General features: G+C 37.4%; 1 protein-coding gene across 1 annotated transcript in view; it reads left to right on the forward strand.

The window, feature by feature from the left end:
• Positions 1–5,778: 5,778 nt before the first annotated feature.
• Positions 5,779–23,059, forward strand: part of AUH (AU RNA binding methylglutaconyl-CoA hydratase) — a gene marked incomplete at its 5' end in the record, with an annotated part of 162,427 nt that continues 145,146 nt past the window's right edge. Inside the window, one exon of the mRNA XM_079706305.1 lies at positions 5,779–6,046. Within this exon, the coding sequence (XP_079562431.1) occupies positions 5,779–6,046 (268 nt within the window). The remainder of the gene's footprint in view (positions 6,047–23,059) is intronic.

Here is a 23,059-nt window from a genome sequence, read left to right on the forward strand (position 1 = left end):
TGTGTATACTAACCCATGTACATAAACTTTTCTAAATATTTCTATATGTAACCATCTGTATCTATACTAAGCTAAATATGAGTTTATACTGATGTCTCCAACTCTATTCCCTTATCACATACATCTTTCTAGCACCTCCCCTGGCTTATCTGTATTCTCCCACTCCAAGAGTGAGAAACTGGCAGCCACTATCTGCCATCCATTTACTTAGTTTTTCATTGGCTTAAAAAAAATTCGAAATGTTAGTATCATTACTGGCATTATTCCCTTTGATGCTGTAGTTGTCCCAGATTTGGCCAGTGGGATTCCTTTCAAGCTGTGTCCTTTCACTGATGGAGATCCACCAATCTTTGTGCAACTCATTGTTTGCTGGCACAAGAAGATATTCTGGACTCTCCTTGTATTTTCTCTGTCTCAGATATAGAACCAGCCATGTCTTCAAGGAGTCCTAATCTACCCCGACTTTTACTGAGCTATAATTCACATACAATTCACCCATTCAAAATGTACAATTCATTGGTTTTTAGTATATTCTCAGAGTTGTGCTACCATCACCACTATTTTAGAACATATTCATCACCCCCAAAAGAAGTCACATACATATTCTTTAGCTATCATCCCCCAATGTCCCCATCCCTAGACAATGATGGCATGTATCTTCAGAGTCTGGTGTGTATGTCTGTTTGTGTGTATGAGTGCATATGCCATTGACAATTATGGGGTTGGCAGGCGGAAGAGGCAATATCTGGGAAATCATGATCACACAGGATCTAATGCAGAGGGTGAAGTTTCCAAATGAGAGGATAAGAAGGGATTGGCCAAATTCCCCACAGATGGGAGTGGGGGTAGGCATGGGTAGGGTAAAGCCCTGATGATTATTTGGGAAAAGTAGATAATACAAGGTAATAATTAAGAACTCAGTTTCTGGAGTCAAGTGTTTGAGTCTCAGCTGTGTAACATATAACTGTGTAACTCTCAGTAATTTAAACCTTCAGTTTCCATGTCTATGCAACACCTACTCTCTGTCTCATAGGTCTCAGGAACTCACAGGCACACATGGTTGTACTTGGCACCTATAAATGTGACCTACATAATCTTGGTGGGGGATAGAGTGTGGTGTGTGGTCAAGGAGACCTCTTCAGGGCAGAATGAAAGAGGGTGTCCTCTGCCATACTTTTTCTCTGGGGACAATGTCCTTGGGAGAGGTTCATGAAAAACCTCCAAGAGTCTGGGGATTAAAAAGAGATCCAAAGAAATTCAGGGGGCTGTTGTTTTAATTTTTATTTTGGGACTAAGCATGAGTAAAACTTTGTATCCTTCTTGAAATGTACCCTGTCCATTCTCTGTACCTTAAATTAAAGTTACAAGTATTTAAAATGCCTATTTAATACTTTAAAAGCTTTATAGAAAATTACACAGACAACTATCTTACCATGAATACAATTATATGTATATATTTCTTACCATGAATGCAATTATATGTATATATTTCTATCATTTTCTGATCATTGTCAATGTGCACAATTTCTCATATTTTTATATCATAGAACACGTAGATTACAATTGTTCCCATGAGTCACTGTATACGTAGATCCTCATAGATTTAACATGACTGTAACTGTATACACAATTTCATACACTTGTCTTTTATATTATCATTCAATTCTGAAACATCTAATTAGCAATTGCTCCTAGATAGCTTATGTGGAAAGACAGTGTTCAGTTTGTAGTTCCAGCTCTTTCTTGTGAAACCTATCATACTTTAGGACTGTGAATCTTTATCTTAGGATTCATGAAAGTTTTGGTTTAAAAGTGAAAAATGAAAAGACTCTGTAGCAGGGACTTCCCTGGTGGCTCAGGGTTTGATCCCCACCTACCAGTGTTCGATCCCTGGTCCGGGAAGATCCCACATGCCGTGGAGCAACTAAGCCTGTGTGCCACAACTATTGAGCCTGCGTTCTAGAGCCTGCAAGCCACAATTGCTGAGCCTATGCACCGCAACTACTGAAGCCCGCGTGCCTAGAGCCCATGCTCCGAAACAAGAGAAGCCACCACAATGAGAAGCCCGCACACCACGATGAAGAGTAGCCCTCGCTTGCCACAACTAGAGAAAGCCCACACACAGCAACGATTACCCAATGCAGCCAAAAAAAAAAAAAATTAAAGAAAAAAGACTCTGTAGCAGATTGTGCTCCAGAATATCTGTAATGCCCCTCTTTTATAGTAATAGAATTGTAGTTGGGTATATGGCTGCCTAGCACAAGGTTATATTTTTGGGCCCCCTTTGCTGTGGAGACTGTGTGGTTGCAGGAGGTGAGTAGAAGGAACAGGTGCCTTGATAGAATTGGGTGCTCCCTTCATCTTTTCTGTCTTGCTGGTGGCAGGGAGCAGCTACTCTAGATCCAGAGCCAGAAGTGAAGTCCCATGTCGAAGGTGGCAGAGCCATTTTACCATGTCTGGACGGTTAACATTCTCTCTTATTTAAGCCATCATATTCATGGGTGGTCCAGCCTTTACTCTGATATACCACTTTCTCGTTGATTGTTTCAGGTAAGACAGTTTTAAAATATACCCTCATTTTGAAAAAGCCCAGAAGTTTTGCTTTGTTCCTCACATAGTGTTTGCTAAGCTATTTTTGTCTCTCCACTTGTGGTTGGTCACATGTTGGTAAGTGTTTCATTTTACTGGTGACACCTATGCCCTCCTATGTGTTCTGTGCACAGAGCTGTGTTCTAGGAGGAATGGCTCCTGCCACTGGGGGTTGGCTGTATTCCGGGAGCTCAGTGTTGGTCATCCTGTATTGCACACGTTTAATATTACATAGAAGTAAGCATTAGAAAAATGTCAGGATGTGGCAGAATAAAAAGACTGTTAGCTGAGAGCTAGCTGGAGGCAAGATCCCAAATCCTGTAAACGAATGGTAGCAATTGTAGTAGTAATAGAATTCCGCAAACACCAGCCCTACCTTCCTCTCTAACTGATACTCATTGTTCCCAGATCACATCTTTTACTGGAAAGTAGAAGGAACCAAAGGAAATTAAATTTTATTGGACACCTTAAGATTTATTGAGAGGTTGTGCAAAACAGTGATTAAGAACATGGGGACTGAGGTCAGATATATCAGGGTTCAAATTCCAGCTTCATGATTTATTAGCTGTAGGGTTTGGTAAGTAACTTAATCTCAGTGTACTCATCTGCAAAACTGAGAGAGCAATACCAACTTTGAAGTTTTCTGGACATTAAATAACATATCTAAAGTCTGGAATGGATTAAAAAGGAAGTTGATAAATGGTCATTAACATTATCTATTCTGTTCCCATTTCTTGATGTCAAGTGCTTTACATACTTATGCCATCAACCCTATAAAATGGGCATAACGTATTAAAAAACAAAATTTAACTGAGTAAATTTGAAGATCTCATTGGCTTTATGAAATCTAGCAAACCAAGAGCTACTTGGAGAGGTTACACAACAAAGAAGGCTTTTATAGTAAGGAGGGTGGGACAAGGAAAAGAAGTTATTAGCAAAGAAAAAATAAAATTTCATTGCAGTAAAGTAAAAGTTCAGGTGACACTGGCTCCTCATTGGCTGAGCTATGGTGTTTTCTATTGGCTGGGCTTGTTGCTGGGCGAGAAGGAAGTTTTCCTTCCTCCCCTGTGGTAGTAAGGTAGTTGTACTTCCTGTTTGGGAGCGCAGGTTACTTCCTGGGGTAAGTAACTGACCAGCTTCCTGTTGGGGTAATTGTCCTCTTCATGCTTGGGGTAATTGACAATGAATCGTAGGATGTGAGAGTTCCCTCCATAGGCCTTCCAGACTCCTATTTTAGTTGCAGTTTCCTTTTATTAATTTTCACACATACTTATGCTGTCAACCCTATAAAATGGGCATAATCCTTCCCATTCTATAGATGAAGAAATTGAAGTTAAAGAATTTCTGAGGTGAAATAGATATCATACTAGCTATTTTGTAGATGAAGACATGGAAGCATGGAGTGTTTAAATAACTCATGGATGTCTCAAAGCAAAGCAATTGTGGAGAGACGATCCAAAGCCATGTCCGACCTGACACTTGGCAATTCTCTATTAGTTGTCACCCCCGACAGGCTGTCACAGTCATGGTGATATTTGTTATTTGCACTAACTTTCAAGAATCAATTTTCTTCACAGATGGGCATATCCACATGACTCCTTTCAATAAAGACCAGAGTCACAACACTTAGGGAAGAAGCAAGTGTCCCTAAGTGGTGTTTTCTCAACTGGCTCTGTGCTCATCAAAACCATAGGCCATCCTTCTTACTCCGATTTCTAATATAACATAAACAATCTATGATTAGCCTTCTGCAGTTGTCCTAATCAATCACAAGTATTTTCTGAGGTTATATTATTTCAAATAGTACTGTGTCAAGTGTTCTGTAACTCCTTTATTTGAATTTACAATCTCTTGATGAGCCAACATAAAGATACCAAAACAATTAGCAACTAATACAAGGGAACAGTAATTAAATATTTAATTAAATAGCTATTGATTAAATAATAAAAATATTAAATTAATATTTAATAAATATTTAAACAGTAAATAAATATTGCAATTATTGCAGTAGTTGAACTGTAAATAGAATTCTGAGTTTCTTAGCAGAAAAAGTGAACATGATTATAAGAAAAGGGGAAAGATACAAGAGGAAGCAAAGTTTTTCCTTTTCTTCAACTTCAAGAGATTTCACAAGTGGCACTTTACAGAAGATAGAATAAAAGATGCCCTCAACAACGTTCTCACAGGAGACACAGAAATGGAACCCAACTGGCTTTTTCTTTTCATTTTGGATAAAGCTGAGGGTCTAACATTGGGGGAAGTTTTGCTTAATACTCAAAAATGTAATCAGTGCACAACAGCAGAAATTTGTGTGGCAGTGGGAATATTCTCGTAGCAGCATGTTTTTCAAACAATATTCCCAAACACGCCTTTTCTCCGTTGAGATTTGATAAAAGCTAGGTAGGAGAAAATTGTATACAGTGTACTTTGATGGCCACCTACACTCTGATGGCCACCTACACTCTAAGTTGATATTCTGCGTTTCTGGTTGAGGGAAGGGCCTCTATGCTCTAAATCCCACCTCAGCATAAGGTTTGGCTGAGCCTCTTTGTTAAGATGGTGGCTCCTGATTAGGACTAGACTCCGGGACGGGCCGTGCCACCTGCTTGCGTTGGTGGGCTGAGGACCCTTGTTTTTATTGGTTGTTCTCACTACCTTCCTGAACTCTGTATGGTAAGCCTCATGTATGTTTATAGGCATGTTTAACCGATAACCCTTGGCCCTTATATATATGAGTAAACTGGAGTCCCACGCAGAGCTGCTACCCTGTCAGCCAAACCTGAGACCAAACATTTTAGTTCACCTTTGCTGCTAACTCATGACCCCAGGTCATGGCCCAGGGATTGTAGGGAGGCGACTCTCTCCGGGGAGTTCTTATAGAATATGTTCCCCCTAAAATATTCCACAGCCTTGGAGAATTACTTTCTCCCTGCCTTTGCTGTACAAGCGATTACACCTCCTGTCAGGCAAGGGAGTCCTGAGAAAGTGGAACCTGGAACGCTCAGTCATCGGTGTTGGGCGGGGCGAGGATTCGGGGCGGAGCCTGGCGCGAGAGGGAGGCTCTAGGGGCGTGGCCGGGCGGAGCGAGCTGGGGGCGGGGCCTGGGCAGGCCCTGCGGCGTGCGGGGGGCTGGCCTGCGCGCGGCGGGGGCGGGGCAGCAGCCGCAGGCTCACGCCGTAAACAGTCAACATGGCGGCGGCGGCGGCAGCGACAGCGGCGCCTGGGGCCTTGGGCACCTTGCAGGCCGGCCGCGCTCGCTTGGTGGCCGCTTGCTGTGCGCGGCTTGGCCCTGGGTGGAGGCTGTCCGGCTCCTGGACGGTCTCGCGGGTCGGCCCGGCGACCTGGGCTCGGGGCTGGACACCCGCGGCCGGGGGGGCGGCCTGGCGGAGGGGCTACAGCTCTGAGGTGAAGAAGGAGGACGAGCTGCGGGTGCGGTATCTGGAGGAGGAGAACCGAGGTGAGGGGCGCGACGCGGGCGGCCGCCGGTGCTAGGAAGGGGTTGCAAGGTCGAGTGTCCGGGCTGACGTCAGTGTCCGCCGAGAGGCTTGGGGGCCCTTCCCCTCCCCCACCCAAGCATTGCAGCTATATAGTGCTCTCCTTGCCTAAAGGTGTCCTACGGAGGAGCTTACCTGTAAAAGTGGCCCTACTCGGCGCCGAAGACAGAAATGCGGCTTACGTCCTCATCTCTAGACGAGCCAAGGTCAATAAACCGGCTGTGTGATAGTTGCTTCCAGATTTCGTTCTTGCTCTGTGATTCCTTTCTGTCAACTCAGCTGTCAGGCGGAGAGTTTTGGAAGCTGCCTTGACAATGCACCTTATTATTCTGAGTCTTCTTCAGTTTAAAGCTGTGCATCTGGAACAATTTTTCCCTTTGCCCATTTTATCTTAGAAGGTTAGTTTTGTGGACTATTTCAGTTCAGTTAGACAATTTTGAGCATTTTCTTGGTCTTCCAATTCCCTTGCTAAGCCCTGGGAGACACAATTGTGGATGATGTTGATCTTGCCCTTGAGCTACCTCCTTGGGAGGAGATAGATGCATTAGCAGTACAATACAGTGGGAGGAAGGGTTGTGATAGAGGATGTGTGCCAGTCGGTGGGATTGCTGTTAAAGCTCAATTCCTTTCACTTGCCTTGTTGGGAGAAGTTAAATGGATCATGAAAGGTGGAAATAGCAGTTTGCCAGAAGAGTAGTCATTGAATTTGGACATGCAGTTATTGAGCACCTATAATCGGTTAAGCAGAAGTGCAAAACGAGTTAAGTCATGATTGCTGTCTTTAAGCAGCACCCAGTATAGCGAGGAAGGTAGTGGTGATTAAAAGGTTATGCTAACTTTAAAGGCTTGGCGAGAGCAAAGGGCTGTAGTACCCCCAAGGTTCATATGATAGCTGTATCTGGGGAGATTGGAAGACTCCAGAAGGGGATTCTGAGGGTTAAGTTAGGGTTTTGCCAGATGAAAAGGGGTCCTAGGCATTCTTTGCAATGGAATGTGACATTAGTGAGGGTTCCTAGGCAAACTTCTCTGTGCTTCAATTTTCTTCTGTGTAAAAATAGGAAAAATAATACCAACTTTGTATGCCTACTGCGGAGATCAGACGAGAGGGTAATATAAATTGCTCACTGAGTATCGATCTAGCTCATAAGGGGTCTTCTGGAGTATGATGAGTTATTTGTTTTATTTGTTTATTATTTCATACAAGAGCATGGTGAAAGGCATGGCATGGGAACATGTGTGGTGTTTTGGGGAAATGGCATAAGGCAAGTGTGGTTGTAGTGGCGTGACAGGCAGAATATTGAGAAATTCAGCTGGAAAGTAGATTGGCACTGGAGTGATTAGAGCCATGAACGCTACCATCTTTTGGGTAAGGTTAGTCTTGCCAGCATTTCAGTTACATTAGTTGAACCGGCAGTACATTAGATACAAACGCATTGTAGGTACAGCTAGTAATGTGCACCATAGTCTGTATTTTTTTGACCTAAATTAATGCACATTGAAAGTAAATTTTTATAAAATGTCTGGAAAGTCCTTCATTTAGGTTTCAAATGGGTCAAGGAAAAGAAATCAGAATATAAATCAATTGGATAAATTCAGAATGTTTTGTCCCTTGAAATGTAAAAATCAGCTATTAGGGAATATGGGTTCTTAAGAAAATTGACCCACTTCCTTTCAGGATTGGCAAGGTGACAACTCAGTTTTGTTTAACATTATATATGCTTTGCTTTGCTTTGCTTTACTGTCAAACCAGCAATAAGCAGTGCAAAGAAAAACATGAGTTCAAGGCTGGTGCAGGTGAAGGAATCTCCCTGGTGCCTTTGCTTATTAGAGGCGAGTCCAAAATTTGGTGCTCTTAGCAGCCTGCAGGGAATATGACAACTCCACTGGGTCAGAGGAGCCCCAGACTGCTCTCTGCCCTGTAGGCGTCTTTAGGCTGGTGGAGGTGGGTAAATGCAGAGTACATCGATCGGTACTCATAGGTTGTTTGGGTTCCATATTTGTAATTTGTTGTGGAAGCACAGTTAGACAACCAAGTTTCTTTAGTCGTGATTTCTTGCATTGTTGTCCAGCCTACTCAGGGTTTCAGAGCAGCAGTCCCGGTCATGGTTTACAGAGGTCTCTCCTGGTTTCCTGCAGTGGCTGCCTTTATAGGTCAACTGGTCTCCAGTCATTCTCCTTCCCAGTTTTTTCTTTGCACTGGTGCTGGGGTTATTTTTTCAAGGCCAAGCAAGAATCACATCTCTGTTCAGTTAAAAACCTCTAGTGGTCTCTAATGCCTACAAGCCCTCACAGCCGCAGGCCTTTACAGACCATCCATCTCCCTTCTGCTGCACCTAAGCTTTACCTTTTCTTGCTCTTATGTGTCTATGCTTTTGCACCCACCTTCTGGAATGACCTCTCCCTTCTCCCTACCAACCTTCTCCCAGTCTTGCAGGCTTCTACTCATAATTGTGACCCATTTTAAAGATCATTTTTGTGAACCTTATACCAACTTCTGGTAGAAGTAGAGCAAACAAGCAAATGCATAATTCAAGTTATTGTTAATGCCTGCTCCTACCTCATCATTCACATCTGGCTTATCATCAGGTCTTCCCAAGTGCCTTTGTAGTCTTTCCATTTTTATCCATGTTCTTCTTTACCAACACTGCTCTTGTCCAAGCCTCTATCATGTCTCAGGTGGCCTGTTGCAGGGGTCAGCTAGCTCATCTTCCTACTACATGCTTTTTTTTTTTTTTTAGAACAGGTTGATTCCTTTCACATTTTCCTCATGTTTTAAAGAATACATTCTTTAATTCCATATATTTTATGGCATGTGAATTCTGTCTCAATAAAGCTATATATTTAGATAGATGTGTATATTTTAAAATTTTATTGAGATTAATTCACATATAAAATTAAAAATGTACAATTATTTTTAGCATATTTACAGAGTTGTGCAACCATCACCACAATCCAATTTTAGAACATTTTTATCCATCTAGAAAGAAACCCTGTTCTCTTTGGCAGTGTCTCCCCATTCTCAATACTCCCTCTCCCCCCAGACTAAGACCCATTTATCATCTACTCTCTGTCTCAATAGATTTTTCTACTTTGGACATTTCACATAAAGAAATCATATGTGGTTATTTATGGCTTCTTTCACTTAGCATTTGGTTTTCAAGATCCTGTTATGTTGTGGCATGTATCAGTACTTCATTTGTTTTTTATGACTGAGTAGTATTCCATTGTTTGGATTTTTTTTTGTCTGTTCATTATTGATGTACATTTGGATCATTTCCACTTTCTGGATCTTGTGAACAATGCTGCTTAGAACATTCATGTATAAATTTTTATGGACATCCTTTTTTATTTCCACTTAGGAGTGCAATTGCTGGATCATATGGTAATTCTACTTCTATGATTAACATTTTGAGGAACTGCCAAAGTTTTCCAAAGTGGCTGCAGCATTTTACATTCCCACCAGCAAAGTATAAGGGCTCTAATTTCTTCACATCATGAACAGTACTTGTTTGGTTTTTGATTATAGCCATTGGGTGTGTTGGGAAGTGATATCTCATTGTGGCTTTGATTTGGACTTCCCTAATAGTTAAAAATGTTGAGTATCTTTTCATGTGCTTATTGGCCATGTGTATTTCTTCTTAAGAGAAATGTCTTCTCAAATGCTTTTTAATTGGGTTGTTTGTCTTTTTGTTGTTGAATTGTAAGAGTTCTTTATATATTCTGGATGCAAGTCTCTAATCAGATACATGACTTGAATATATTTTCTCCTATGGGTTCTTTTTATTCTTGTTAATTTCGAAGACCCTAGGTTTTTAATTGTGATGTAGTACAATTTATTTTTTTCTTTTGTTGCTGAGCTTTTGGATCATATCTAAGAAACTGTTGCCTAACTCAGGATCACAAAGATTTATAACTGTTTTCTTCCAACAGTTTTATGGTTTTAGCTCTTCACGTTTGTGTTTGTGATCGATTGTGAGTTAGTTTTTGTGTATGGTGTGAGGTAAGAGGTCACCTTCATTCTTTTGCTTTGGATATCCAGTGTACCAGTGCTATTGATGAGACTTATTGTTCACCACAGAATTGTGTTGGCACCCTTGCTGAAAATTAATTGACTGTAAACATAGAGTTTGTTTCTGTACTTTCAGTTGTATTCCATTTATCTACATGTCTATCTTTATGTCAGTACCATTTCTGAAGAATTTATACCAGAATTTCTAAAGAATTCTCAGTTTTTTCAAGGAAGTCAAGTCAACTGGTATTTTGATAGGAATTGCACTGAATAGGTAGATCAATTTGGGGAATATTGCCTTTTTAACAATGTAAAATTTAACATTCTGTGAACATGGAATATCTTTTCATTCAGCAGTATTTTGTAGTTTTCATTGTATAGGTCTTACACTATTTTTGTTAAATTTATTTCTAGCTAGTTCATTCTTTTTGGATGCTATTGTAAATGGAATTGTTTTCTTAGTTTTGTTTTCAGATTGTTCATTGCTAGCGTACAGTAATACAATTGTTTTTGTATGTTGATCTTGTATCATGCAACTTTCCTGAACTTGATGATTTTTTCTCATAGGTTTTTAGTGGGTTTCTTAATATTTTCTATATACAGGATCCATGTCATCTGCACACAGAAGAAATTTTACTTATTCTTTTCCAATCTGGATGCCTTTTATTTCTTTCTCTTCTGTGATCTCCCCCGTTGGACCCTCTGTTACAGTGTAGACTAAAAGTATCAAGAACAGACATCCTAGTCTTTTTCGTGATCTGAGGGGAAGGCATTCAGTCTTTCACCATTAAGTATGATGTTAGCTATGGGTTTTTTGGTAGATGTCCTTTATCAGGTTGAAGAAGCCTCTGTTTATTCATAGTTCAAGTGTTTTTATCTGGTTGAATTTTGTCAAATTCTTTTTCTTCATCTATTGAGATGATTGTATGACTTTTCCTGTTGAGCCTATTGATATGATGTATTACATTAATTGATTTTCAAATATTGAACCAGTCTTTCACAACTGGAATAAATCCCACTTGATTTTGGGGTGTAATTATTTTTATACATTGCTGGATTTAATTTGCTAACGTTTTGTTGAGGATTTTTGCATTTATGTTTATGAGAAATAGTGGTCTTTAGTTTTCCGTTCCTGTGATGTCTTTGTCTGGTTTTGGTATACAGGTAATGCTGACTTCATAAAATGAGCTAGGAAGTGCCCCGTCTGCTTCTGTTTTCTGGAAGAGATTGTAGAGAAATTGCATCATTTTTTTCTTGGAATGTTTTGGTAGAATTCACTGGTGAAACCTTCTGCATCTGATGCTTTCTGATTTAGAAGCTTATTAATTACTGATTCAGTTTCTTTAATATCAATAGATTTAGCCTATTCAGCTTATCTATTTCTTGTCCTGTTAGCTTGTGCCTTTCAAGGAATTGGTTTATTTCATGTAAGTTAGCAAATTTGTTGGCATATAGTCGTTCATAATATTTCTTTATTATGCTTGTGGTATCAGTGGGATTCAGTAGTGATGAATTTCTGATGTTAGTAATTGATATTCTCTTTCATTTCTGATATTAGTAATTTGTTTTCTCTCTTTTTTTTCATGGCTAGCCTGGCTAGAGGCTTATTAATTTACTGATCTTTTAAATAAAGAACTAACTTTTGATTTGATTGATTTTTTCTTTACTGATTTTCTACTTTCAATTTCATTGATTTCTGCTGATTTTTACTTTTCTTCCCACTTAATTTAATTTGTTGTTTGTTTTCTAGTTTCTGAAGGTGGAAGCTTAGATTTCCAATTGTAGACATTTCTTAATATGTGCATTTAATGCTGTAAGTTTTCCCCAAGCACTGCTTTTGCTGCATCACATGTATTTTGATAAGTTGTATTTTCAATTTTATATAGTTAGAAGTATTTTAAATTTATCTTGAGATTTCTTCATTTACTTATATTTTACTTAAGTACCTTATTTAATCTTTAAGTATTTTGAGGTTTTCCAGCTGTTTTTCTGTTATTGATTTCTAGGTTTATTTCCACTTGTCATCTAGGAGCATACTTCAGTATGATTTCTTTTTTTTTTTTTTTTTTTAATTTATTTACTTTTGGCTGCGTGAGGTCTTCCTTGCTGCGTGCGTGCTTTCTCTAGTTGCGGAGAGCGAGGGCTACTCTTCTTTGCGGTGCGTGGGCTTCTCATTGCATTGGCTTCTCTTGTTGTGGAGCACGGGCTCTAGGCACACGGGCGTCCGTAGTTGTGGCTCACGGGCTCTAGAGCACAGGCTCAGTAGTTGTGGCACATGGGCTTCGTTGCTCCTCGGCATGTGGGAACTTCCCGGCCCAGGGCTTGAACCCTTGTCCCCTGCATTGGCAGGTGGATTCTTAACCATTGCGCCACCAGGGAAGCCCTGATTTCTATTTTAAATTTGTTAAGGTGTGTTTTTGGCCCAGAATGTGGTCTGTCATGGTGAATATCAGTATGACCTTGAGAAGAATGAGTAGTCTGCTATTGTTGGATGCAGTGTTCTATATTCAGGTAGATCTAATACTCAGTTAGATTTAGTTGATTTTTTTGTTCGTGTTCAGTTCAGCTATACCCTTAATTGATTTTCTGTCTGATGGATCTATAAGTGATGGAGGTGAGTTGAAATTTGCAACTATGCTAGTGGATTTATTTCTCCTTGTAATTCTGTCAGTTTTTAAATCATGCAATTTGATGCTCTATTGTTAGGTGGATACTCATGGGTTATTTTGTTGCAGAAGTGACCCCTCCAGCATTATGTAATGCCCCTTTTTCTCCCTGAGACTATTCCTTGTTCTGAGATCTGCTGTCTCTGAAATTAATGTAGCTACTCCAGGTTTTATTAGTGTTAGCATGGTTTATCTTTATCTCTTCATTTTTAATCAGTCTGTGTCTTTATGTTTAAAGTGGATTTTTTGTACGCAACATATAGTTGGGTCTTGTTTTTAATCCACTCTGACAGTATCTGTCTTTTAATTAGTGTATTTTAGACCATTCATCCTTAAAGTGATTATTTAAATAGTTGGATTATTATGTATTTGTAACTGTTATCGGTTACCCTGTTGTTTGCAATATATATTTATAATGAATCCACGCCTGCTTTTTAATAACACTATACTGTTTCATGGTGGTAATGGTATAAATGCATATTCCTATTTCTTTCCTCCCATTCCTTATAACATTACTGTCATTTATTACCCTTTTCTGTAAGCTACAGTCACCCCATACATGGTTGGCATTATTGTTTTGAATAAGTTGTTATCATTTAGATCAATTAGTTATGAGTCAAAAAGAATCTTGAAATTTTCTTAGTAGTCTGTTGTTAGCAGTAGTTGGGCTTAATAATTCTGAATATGTTTCCTTTTAATGATAGGATAGAGTAAATGAAAAAAATGTTGTTCTTGGGAAACAGACTTTTCACTGTGATAGGAGAGAGAAAGTACAAATATGGGATGGGGGAAGGTGAGGAAGAAACCTGTTACCTTGGATTTGAATTAGAGTTATCAGGACAAACTTACAAAAACCATAAGTATATTGTATATGTACGTGTTTATATTTATTACCTATTCTGACCATTGAAACAGTCTAAAAGGAATGATACCACAGTAGCAGTGAACATATCTAATGTCCAGATTTTGGTTTCTAAAGACTGTTCCCCCACTGAAAGAAGCCAGAGCTCTTTGGAGAAATGTCTGATTTCAGGTCTGGAGCAGGGAAAGTGAAAGGTGAGCCTGGAATATCTTTGTGAGTCAAAAAGCAAGGAAGTGTTCAAATACTAAAAGGAACATGTCAGAAGGACATAGAAACATGTTAAATACTAAAAGGAACATGTCAGGATATAAGCTTACAAGGGCTTTGAACATTAAAAAAATACAGTGATAATGGATTATAGCACCCTGAATAAAGAATCCATGAAGCCATGGTGATTACTCAAGATGGTGGGGTAAGGAAGAAGATGTTTTTATAGAAGAATGGTAAGAATGATAGAAAATCACCACTTTTGAAACCACCAATGTAAAAATAAAGGAATTATCATGGCAGTGTGAGATACAGACCCTTTATCTTTTTCCAAATGGGTATCCAGTTGTCCCAACACCACTTATTCATCTTTACCCCACTGATTTGAAGGACCATTTTTATCATGAGCTAAATTTCCATCTGGTCTTTCTGTTCTGTTTTATGGTCTCTGTAGATGTTGCACTTCTACATTATTTTATGATTAAAGCTGTGTTGTGTTTTAGTGTATGGTAGGGCTAGGTGTTCCCTCCTTCACCTTTGCTTTTTCTTTTTTTTTTTTTTTTTCTTGGCTCTTCCTGCATGGTTATTTTTCCACATGAGTTTTGGAATCTCCATGTATAGTTTCAGAAAAAGGCTTGTTGGTATTTTTATTGACATTGTGTTGGATTTAAAATTAGGGAAATATTTATGATACTGCTTTCTTTTCTACCTAAAAACACGGTATGTGTTTCCATTTTTGCAATTCTATTTTGTTTTTTTTTTAAGGGGAGTTTTAGAAGTGCCCACCAGTAGGGTTTGCACATTTATGTTAAGTGTACCCCAGGTCATCCTGCCTCCTGTTTGGTTGTTCATAAAAACGAGATGGTTTCTTTCAATATATCTTCTGTGTGTTTGCCTTTCTTCCTCCCTCCCCCCGCCTCCTCCTCCCTCCCTCTCTCTCCTTCCTTCTATATGAAGGCTATTTTATCTGGATATTTAATTTCATGTCTTCTAAATAATGCTCTTTTGTTGCAGTAGTTTTTTATTTGATTGTTTTGGGTTTTCTAGGTTTACAGTCATCATCTGTTAATGATTTTCCACATTGTTTCTAAAATTTGGGTATTATAAAAATTGCGTATCTCCTTTTGTTCATGTGAAAGAGTTCTGGGTTAGTTCATTATGTTTTTATTGTAAGTTCTTACTACTTTTGTAGTGTTTTAAGGAGACTGAATTATATATGGTTTATCAAAAGTATTCTGTGGTTTTCAGTTCTTTGTGTATTACAAGTGATTTGTTAGTAAAAATAGTTAAATTATTGAGGTCTATAAAATTCTAAAGTAACAATATATGCTCATGGTAAAATAAAAAAAACAAACCAAAAACACTATGGAAGGGTGTCATCTCTTCACTTTCAAACCGTTTCATCAAAAGTAAAGACTTTAAACTTATATTTTGAGTCTTTGCTGTGAATGATAATTTTATTCACTTTCTGGTTTGTGTTACCTTTATAATTATTTTTATAGACAGTATCTGGATTTTTTTGGTGTAAGTTCAGAAAATGTTTGCTGTTCTATATCCTTCATCTTCTAACCATACAATTTCTGTCATTTGTAACTTTATATCATCAAAGTTTATGATAGTTACATTTTGTTCTCTTACAGTTGTCCATTGCTGTATCTATAGATGGAATATAAACAGGGTTTATAATATTATTGGCAATAGTTATGTTGGTACTGCTTTCAGTATATCTCTAGAAGCAGTCTACTTTCCATCTCCACTCCACAGCCTGAAGCCTGTGTGCTGTCATCTCTCATCTGGATCTCTGCAGTAGCCTCTTGTTTGGTATCCCCCAGTATACTTTTTTTTTTTTCTTTTTTGTAACTGTAGTGAAATTCACATAATACAAAGTTTACCATTTTAATTTTTCAAAGTGTACATTCAGTAGTTTTTAGGGTATTCACCATCTTGTACAGCCATCATCACTGTCTTAATTCCAGAACACTTTTATTACTTCCAAAACAAACCCATGCTCTTTAGTCAGTTTCTCCATATTCCCCCTCCCCCCAGTTTCTAGAAACCACTAATTTCCTTTCTGTCTTTGCAGGTTTGCCTATACTAGGTATTTCACAGAAGTAGAATCATACGATATGTGGCTTTTTGTGTCTGGGTTCTTTCAGCCTAATGTTTTCAGAGTTTGTCTGTGTTATAGCATGCATCAGCACTTCATTCCTTTTTATGGCTGAATAATATTCCATTGACTGGATATAGCACATTTTATATTTTTACTTTTTAGATATTATGAGTAATGCTGAATACTTGTGTACGATTATTTGTTTGAACATAGGTTTTCATTCTTTTGGATAGGTATCTAGGAGTAGAATCATTGGGTCATGTGGTAATTTTATGTTTAGTGTTTGGAGGAACCACCAAACTGTATGAGAATATGAGAGTATGGTTGAGAGTTCCTATGTCTCCTCATCGTTGTCAGTGCTTATTTGTTTCCTTTTTTAAATTACAGCCATCTTATTGGGTATGAAGTGATACCTAATTGTGGTTTTGATTTGCATTTCTCTAATAACAAATTATGTTGAGCCTCGTTTCATTTATATATCTTCTTTGGAGAAATACCTATTCAACTCCTTTGCCTGTTTTTCAGTTGAGTTGTCTTTTTGTTGCGAATAGTAAGAATTCTGTATATAATCTGAATACAAACCCCATATCAGATGTATGATTTGCAAATATTTTCTGTGGCTTGTTTTTTCACTTCCTTGGTAATTTTGATGAAGTCTGATTTATCTGTTTTTTCTTTTGTTGCTTGTGCTTTTGTTGTCATATTTAGGACACTGTTGCCTAATCCAGGATCATGAAGATTTATACCTTTGCTTCCTTCTAAGAGTATTATAGTTTTAGCTCTTAGATCCATTTTGAGATAATTTTTGTATGTGGTGTGAGGAAAGGGTCCAACTCCATTCCTTTGTCGGTGAGTATCTAGTTGTCCCACCACTATTTGTTGAAAAGTCTTGCACCATTGAATGGTCTTGGTATTCTTGTCAAAAACCAATTGATCATAAATTTTTATTTACTTAGGTCTTTTAAAATTTCTTTCAATGGTGTTTTATAGTTTTCAGTGTACAGTCTTGAACTTTCTTGATTTAAGTTTATTCCTAAGTATTGTATTTTTTTGATGTTACTACAAATTGAATTGTTTTCCTAATCTCATTTTTGGAGTGTTTATTGATAGTGTATAGAAATTTAACTGATTTTTATATATTGATGTTGTGTCATGCAACTTTATTGAGTTCATTTATTAGCTCTAATAGTTTTTGGTGGATTCATTGGGATTTTCTGTGTATAAGATCATGTTATTTGTGAATGGAAATTGTTTTACTTCATTTTTTTCCCTATCTGGATGCCTTTTTATTTCTTTTTCTTGCCTAATTACCCTGGCTAGAATTTCCAGTACAACATTGAATAGAAGTGGTGAAAACAGACATCATTATCTAGTTATTTATCCTAAGGAGAAGGCTTTCAGTCTTTTAACATTAAGTATGATGTTAGTTGTGGGTTTTCTATAAATGCCCTTTGTTAGGTTGAGGAAGTTTCCTTCTGTTACTAGTTTGTTGAGGTTTTTAAATTATTATTTAAAAAAAATCATTTAAAGCATGTTGGATTTTGTCCAGTGTTTCTTCCGCATCAGTTGAGATGATCATGTAGCTTTCAAATGTTTTCTTTTATTCTGTTCCTGTGGTGTGTAACTTTGATTGATTTTTGTGCTGAACCACCCTTGCATTCCTGGGATAAGTCCCTCTTGGTCATGGCTGCTAGATTTGGCTTGCTAGTATTTTGTTGAGGATTTTTACATTTGTATTCATAAGGGAAATTGGTCTAGTATATTCTAGTATATTCTTGCTTCTAATCTGTTTTCTGCACTGTGGCCTGAGTGATCTTTTAAAAATGCAAGTTTGGGGCTTCCCTGGTGGCGCAGTGGTTGAGAGTCCGCCTGCCGATGCAGGGGACACGGGTTCATGCCCCGGTCCGGGAAGATCCCACATGCCGCGGAGCAGCTGGGCCCGTGAGCCATGGCTGCTGAGCCTGCGCATCCGGAGCCTGTGCTCTGCAACGGGAGAGGCCACAACAGTGAGAGGCCCGCATACCGCAAAAAAAAAAAAAAAAAAAAAAAAAGCAAGTTTGAATGTAGAAATAAATTTCCCCAACTTGAAAAAAAGCTATTAGAAATGCATAGCAAACATTATACTAAATGGTGAAATACTTAGAAACATTTTCATTAAAGGCATTGATAAAATAAGGGAACTTATTATTTTTGCTAATATCATGTTGGACTTGAAGTCCTAGCTAAAGTAAAACAGCAAGAGAAGGAAATGAGAAATTAACATTGGAGCAGAACATGTAACTGCCAATATTTCCAGATAATGATTGCTTGTTGTCTTAGAAAATTGAAGAGAACCACTTGTTAAGTCTATTAATATTTCATAAATTTGCCAGAAAAAGTTCATATAAAATAGCACTAAGCTTTCCACATACTCTCAATATGTGATTAGAAAATATAACTGATATAGAAATAAAAACATTCACAAGGGGCAACAGATAGCCTTTGAAGATGTGCAAGATGAAGTCTCTTAAGTCTTTATTGAGGAAAAACCAAGACCTGAAATTTGCAGCATTGCACCATGTTATAAAGGGAAAGAGTTAATACTTTAAATATGTCAGTTTCCTAAATATTAAACAACAAATATCCTAACAGTGTATTTTAAATTTCATTGAAAAGAGTTGTGTTTAAGAATATTTAAGACATTTGGCAAAATAATAGCTGGTAAACGTGGTGCTTACTCTACATTAGATAACAAAACATACAATATTGTTATAATAATTAAAGTAGCAGAACATTAGGAGTGGACCAGGAAATTGACAGTAAAACAGAGAGTCCAGAGAGTGATTTTTATAGTTATTTAGTATACAGTTGTTTGATTTTTGAAATCAGAAAGAAAACAGGGTACTATTTTATGAATGGTGCTAACCAAAAATGTTTATGCATCTCAGAGAAAATAAGACACCTGCAGAGTTGAGAACAGCAGAAATGAAAGTAATCAATGTTAGGAGAAAGTATTAGAGGATTGTTTCAAAACATTAGGGTAGAGAGATCCTTTATTTTGTTTTAACTAGTTTAGTTTTACTTTTTCTTAATTACCTATACAGTTAGTATTGTGACCAATATTTAACATGGTTTGTTTGGAGAACTAGCAGTGCCTTCCTCCACCCCATTTCCTATACTCCAGAAGCAGTTATTTAAAACCCTTTGGCTGATTCTTTGGGGTATATGTTATATCATATGTTATTTCATTTGAAATAACATACATGTGTTTCTACTTCTGGAATTTTCAAATTTAGGTATTACCTATCTATTGACTTTTTGCAGTGGAGGATAAGGGTTTGGCTCCCTTTCACACTCCACCACAAATGTGTACCTTCTCTTTTGCCCTCATCCTCACTCCATGGTTCTCTGGTAATTTCACTCTATTTCTAGGTCTAAGTGAATGTTGCCGTGTTGTTTTTTTTAAAATTTTTTTAAGAAAATAGCTTTATTGAGATATAATTCATATCCTTAAAATTCTCCTATTAAAATGTAAAGTTTAATGGCTTTTAGTATATTTACAGAGTTGTGCATCTATCACCACAATCAATTATTGAACATTTTCATTGCCCCCAAAAGAAACTTCACACTTTTTAGCTGTCGCTGCTCAACCCCTCCATCTCTACCAGTCCTAGGCAACCACTAATCGACCTTTTTTGTCCCTTCTGATTTGTCTCCTCTCAACATTTCATATAAATGGAATTATAAGGTATGTGCTCCCTTGTGACTGGCTTCTTTCACTCAGCATGTTTTCAGGGTTCATCCATGTTGTACGTGTATTGATACTTCGTTGTTTTTTTTAGGCCAAATATTACACTGCATGGATATACTACATTTTGTTTATCCACTCATCAGCTGAGGGATATTTGGGTTGTAGCCACGTTTTGAATATTTTGGATAATGCTGCTGTGATCATTTTGGTGCATTTGTGTGGATGTGTGTTTCCACTGTAAACCCTTTTTAAGGAAGATACTAAGCCCGAAAGTTGCAAAGGCAATAATATGCTATATAAAAAGTTAAAACTATGGTGCAAAAAAATACCATAAACAAGTTGAATTTTAGAAGTGAATGATAGGGAAAAGATCTGTTTTATAAATAATGAATTAATGTCTGTAATCTAAAAATTTATGAATTGAAATGCAAAAGACAACTCTGATAAGATAGGCAAACAATAGAACAGTTAATTCAGAAAACAAATGACAAATGATTATTAAACTTTGTTAACTCAACTTTGGTTCATAAAATTAGGTGAAACTTGATACATAATGATGTTATTTTCCCATATATTGTCAGAGATTTATAATGTTCAGTGTTGAGTGTGTTCAGTGTTGAGTGTTCAGTGTAGACCAGTGATTCTCAATAACATGTTTAATGAGGTCCCCTTACTGACCTGAGATGAAATGTATAGATAATGTAAGCAGCTCACACACATAATTAAAAAAATCTTTAATAAAACAAAAGGTAATTTATGGCAAAATAACTTATTTCAATATATAATATTCCTGCTGTGATCATTAAAATATAAATAAGTTAGGATTTAAGAGAAGTAAGAAGACTAGAAGCCATTCTACAAAGTAAGTAGCGGAAAATAAAAAACAGTTGGCATAAGGGGATATTAGAATAAAACCTAGTATTGGGTTAGTAATAACAGACCAAACTTATTTGTATATGATAAGAGACTGAGACAATAGCCTGAATTGAAGAAAGGATAACATGCCAAGGTAAATTTTCAACTGAGCGGAAGTGGTATTCTCACAAATGAGCCGTGCCTTATTTATTTATTTATTTTGGGTCAAAATAATTCTCTACTGGGATGTGGGAGAGGGTGGTGACAGAGTAAATTGTGAGATTCAGTTCTCATTGACACCAAGTCAAACGGAAGTTCTCTCTTACCAGTAATATACTTGAAAATGCAGTGAATGTAATTAGACTTAACATAACTTTTTTTTTCTTTGTTTGATGGGTACCATGTAAAACAGAATTTATTAGAATTCCTCTAATTTTAGGTCAAAAACCTTGTACTTGAAAAGAGTGTATGTATCTGTGTGTAAAGTTATGAGTTTTGTGTATTCCAGTGTAATAGATCCTGTGCTAGTGTATCTCATGCATCTTGTCTAACAAAGTCTGGTGGTTCCATACAAAGTGGTACACAGAATTGCCACAGAAAGTTCTAAATGGCTTGAAGGAGCTGAGTTCCAGTGTCCTAACTTCTGTATTTCTTTATAAATAAGTTAATGTGTATAATGTAAGACTAATTTGTTGGTACAGTTGTGTCTTAGTACAATGTAGAGGTAGTTTAAAAATATATTAGAAGTGATCTTAATTTCAGATTGATTTTGTATATTTTTTGAGAATTAGTAATAATATAAATATTAAAATATGTGGGCAAGGAAGTGTCCTTGTGCAGGTAATACACATAATTGGAGCTCTATTAAGATGTGCTACTGTGAATAAATAGGTACTGGTGATTTGGCTGGACAGTATCTGTATTTTTGAGAGTTATCTGTTAAAATTTAAGAATACACATTCTGTTGGACCTAGAAATTCCCCTTCTTGATACCTGAGAGATATTTATTGTACAGAAAAGAAATCTTCAAGAATGTTGATTGCAGCGTTGCAGTAATTTAGGAAAATGCTCATGAAAAGGAAACTAAATAATGGAAATTCATTTCACAGAATATTATGAATTAAAAGGAATGTCTTGATGTAGAAAGATCTTTAAGGCCAAATTAAATAAAGGAAATATGTATGAACCTATTTACGTAGAACAGCGCCAACAGAAAATACTCTGTGGTCCCATTTATGTAAAATAGCAACGATAAGCAAAACTATAGTCACAACTCTATTTCTGTATGTAAATATATTTTGTGGAAGGTTACATATCAGCAGATAGCTATGGCTACCTCTGGGGAGGAGAATGGAATGGGTCCAGGGAAGGAGGACTTTCACTTGGGGTGTATCACTTCAATTTTGTATGAGTAAAATGTATTCATATATAATATATATATATTTTAAGTCCCAGCTGAGTCACTTTGTTCAACTTTCAGTTTTGTGAGCTCTGTAGAGCAGGGTTGATGCTGTAATATGAACTTGTTGAAGATACACCAAGAATTTTATGATATTTTGTCAAAAGACAGGAAAAGTCTGAAACAGGAATTTAATAACCTTAATAACCTAGCAAACTTGTTTTGGCTAGGTTATGTGATGAGGATGCATGATAATTGAGTTATTGAGAAGCTATTAATTGTCAAATAAAGTGGGGCAGTTACAAAACGAAAACAATGGGCCCTGCAGAATAAAGTAAGGTTTTATTCCATTTTGGGGTATCAGTAGCTTACTGATACATTTGGTGGGACTGTTGTTAGGCACAGGATGATTCGTTTTAAATTACAGAGCTGATTTCCAACTGTTTGAGGTAGAAGTGCTCAAAACATCAGGCCTCAAACATGGGACCAAAACCACTGGAATTAACTATGGTAGAAGCATTTTGATGGCACTTTACAATTTAGTAATAATGTCAACAGTATCCTATCTAGCATCTATTCATTATGGTAACACTTTAATTATTGCATCAAAATGTTTGCAGAAGGGACAATAATAATTAAATGCTGATGTTGAAAGCTTTACATATGTCTTACCATATGATCCTCACAACTGTCCCACAGAGTTTGGAACTATTAGTATCTTCACTTAACAGGGTAAGAAACTGAGGGTCAGAGAGGTTAAGTAACTGTCCAGTGTCACATAGCTAGTGGCAGACTGGGATTTCAGTCCCAGCAGTCCGACCTCAGAGCCTGCATTCTTAGCCGGTCCCCTTAGAGTTGATAACCAGCTTGGGTGTCTCAAAGGCACTTCAGATTCACTTTAATTCAAAACTGAACTCATGAACCTTATCCCCCGGCACCCTCACCTCGGTGTTTTTTATGGTTCTCTGTCTCATTGAATGTCATCTTCTTTTCATCCAATTGCTGAAGCCTAAACTTTATTAGACACTCCTAATACCTCCTTGCAATGCATTCAGTCCTCAGTCCAGTCAGTCATTAACTCGTTTTACATTTACCTCTTGAATACCTCTTGAGTCCTTTCACTTCCTTCTACTTCTAA

This window comes from Hyperoodon ampullatus (genome assembly GCF_949752795.1).
Source record: "Hyperoodon ampullatus genome assembly, chromosome: 6".
Taxonomy (NCBI): domain Eukaryota; kingdom Metazoa; phylum Chordata; class Mammalia; order Artiodactyla; family Ziphiidae; genus Hyperoodon; species Hyperoodon ampullatus.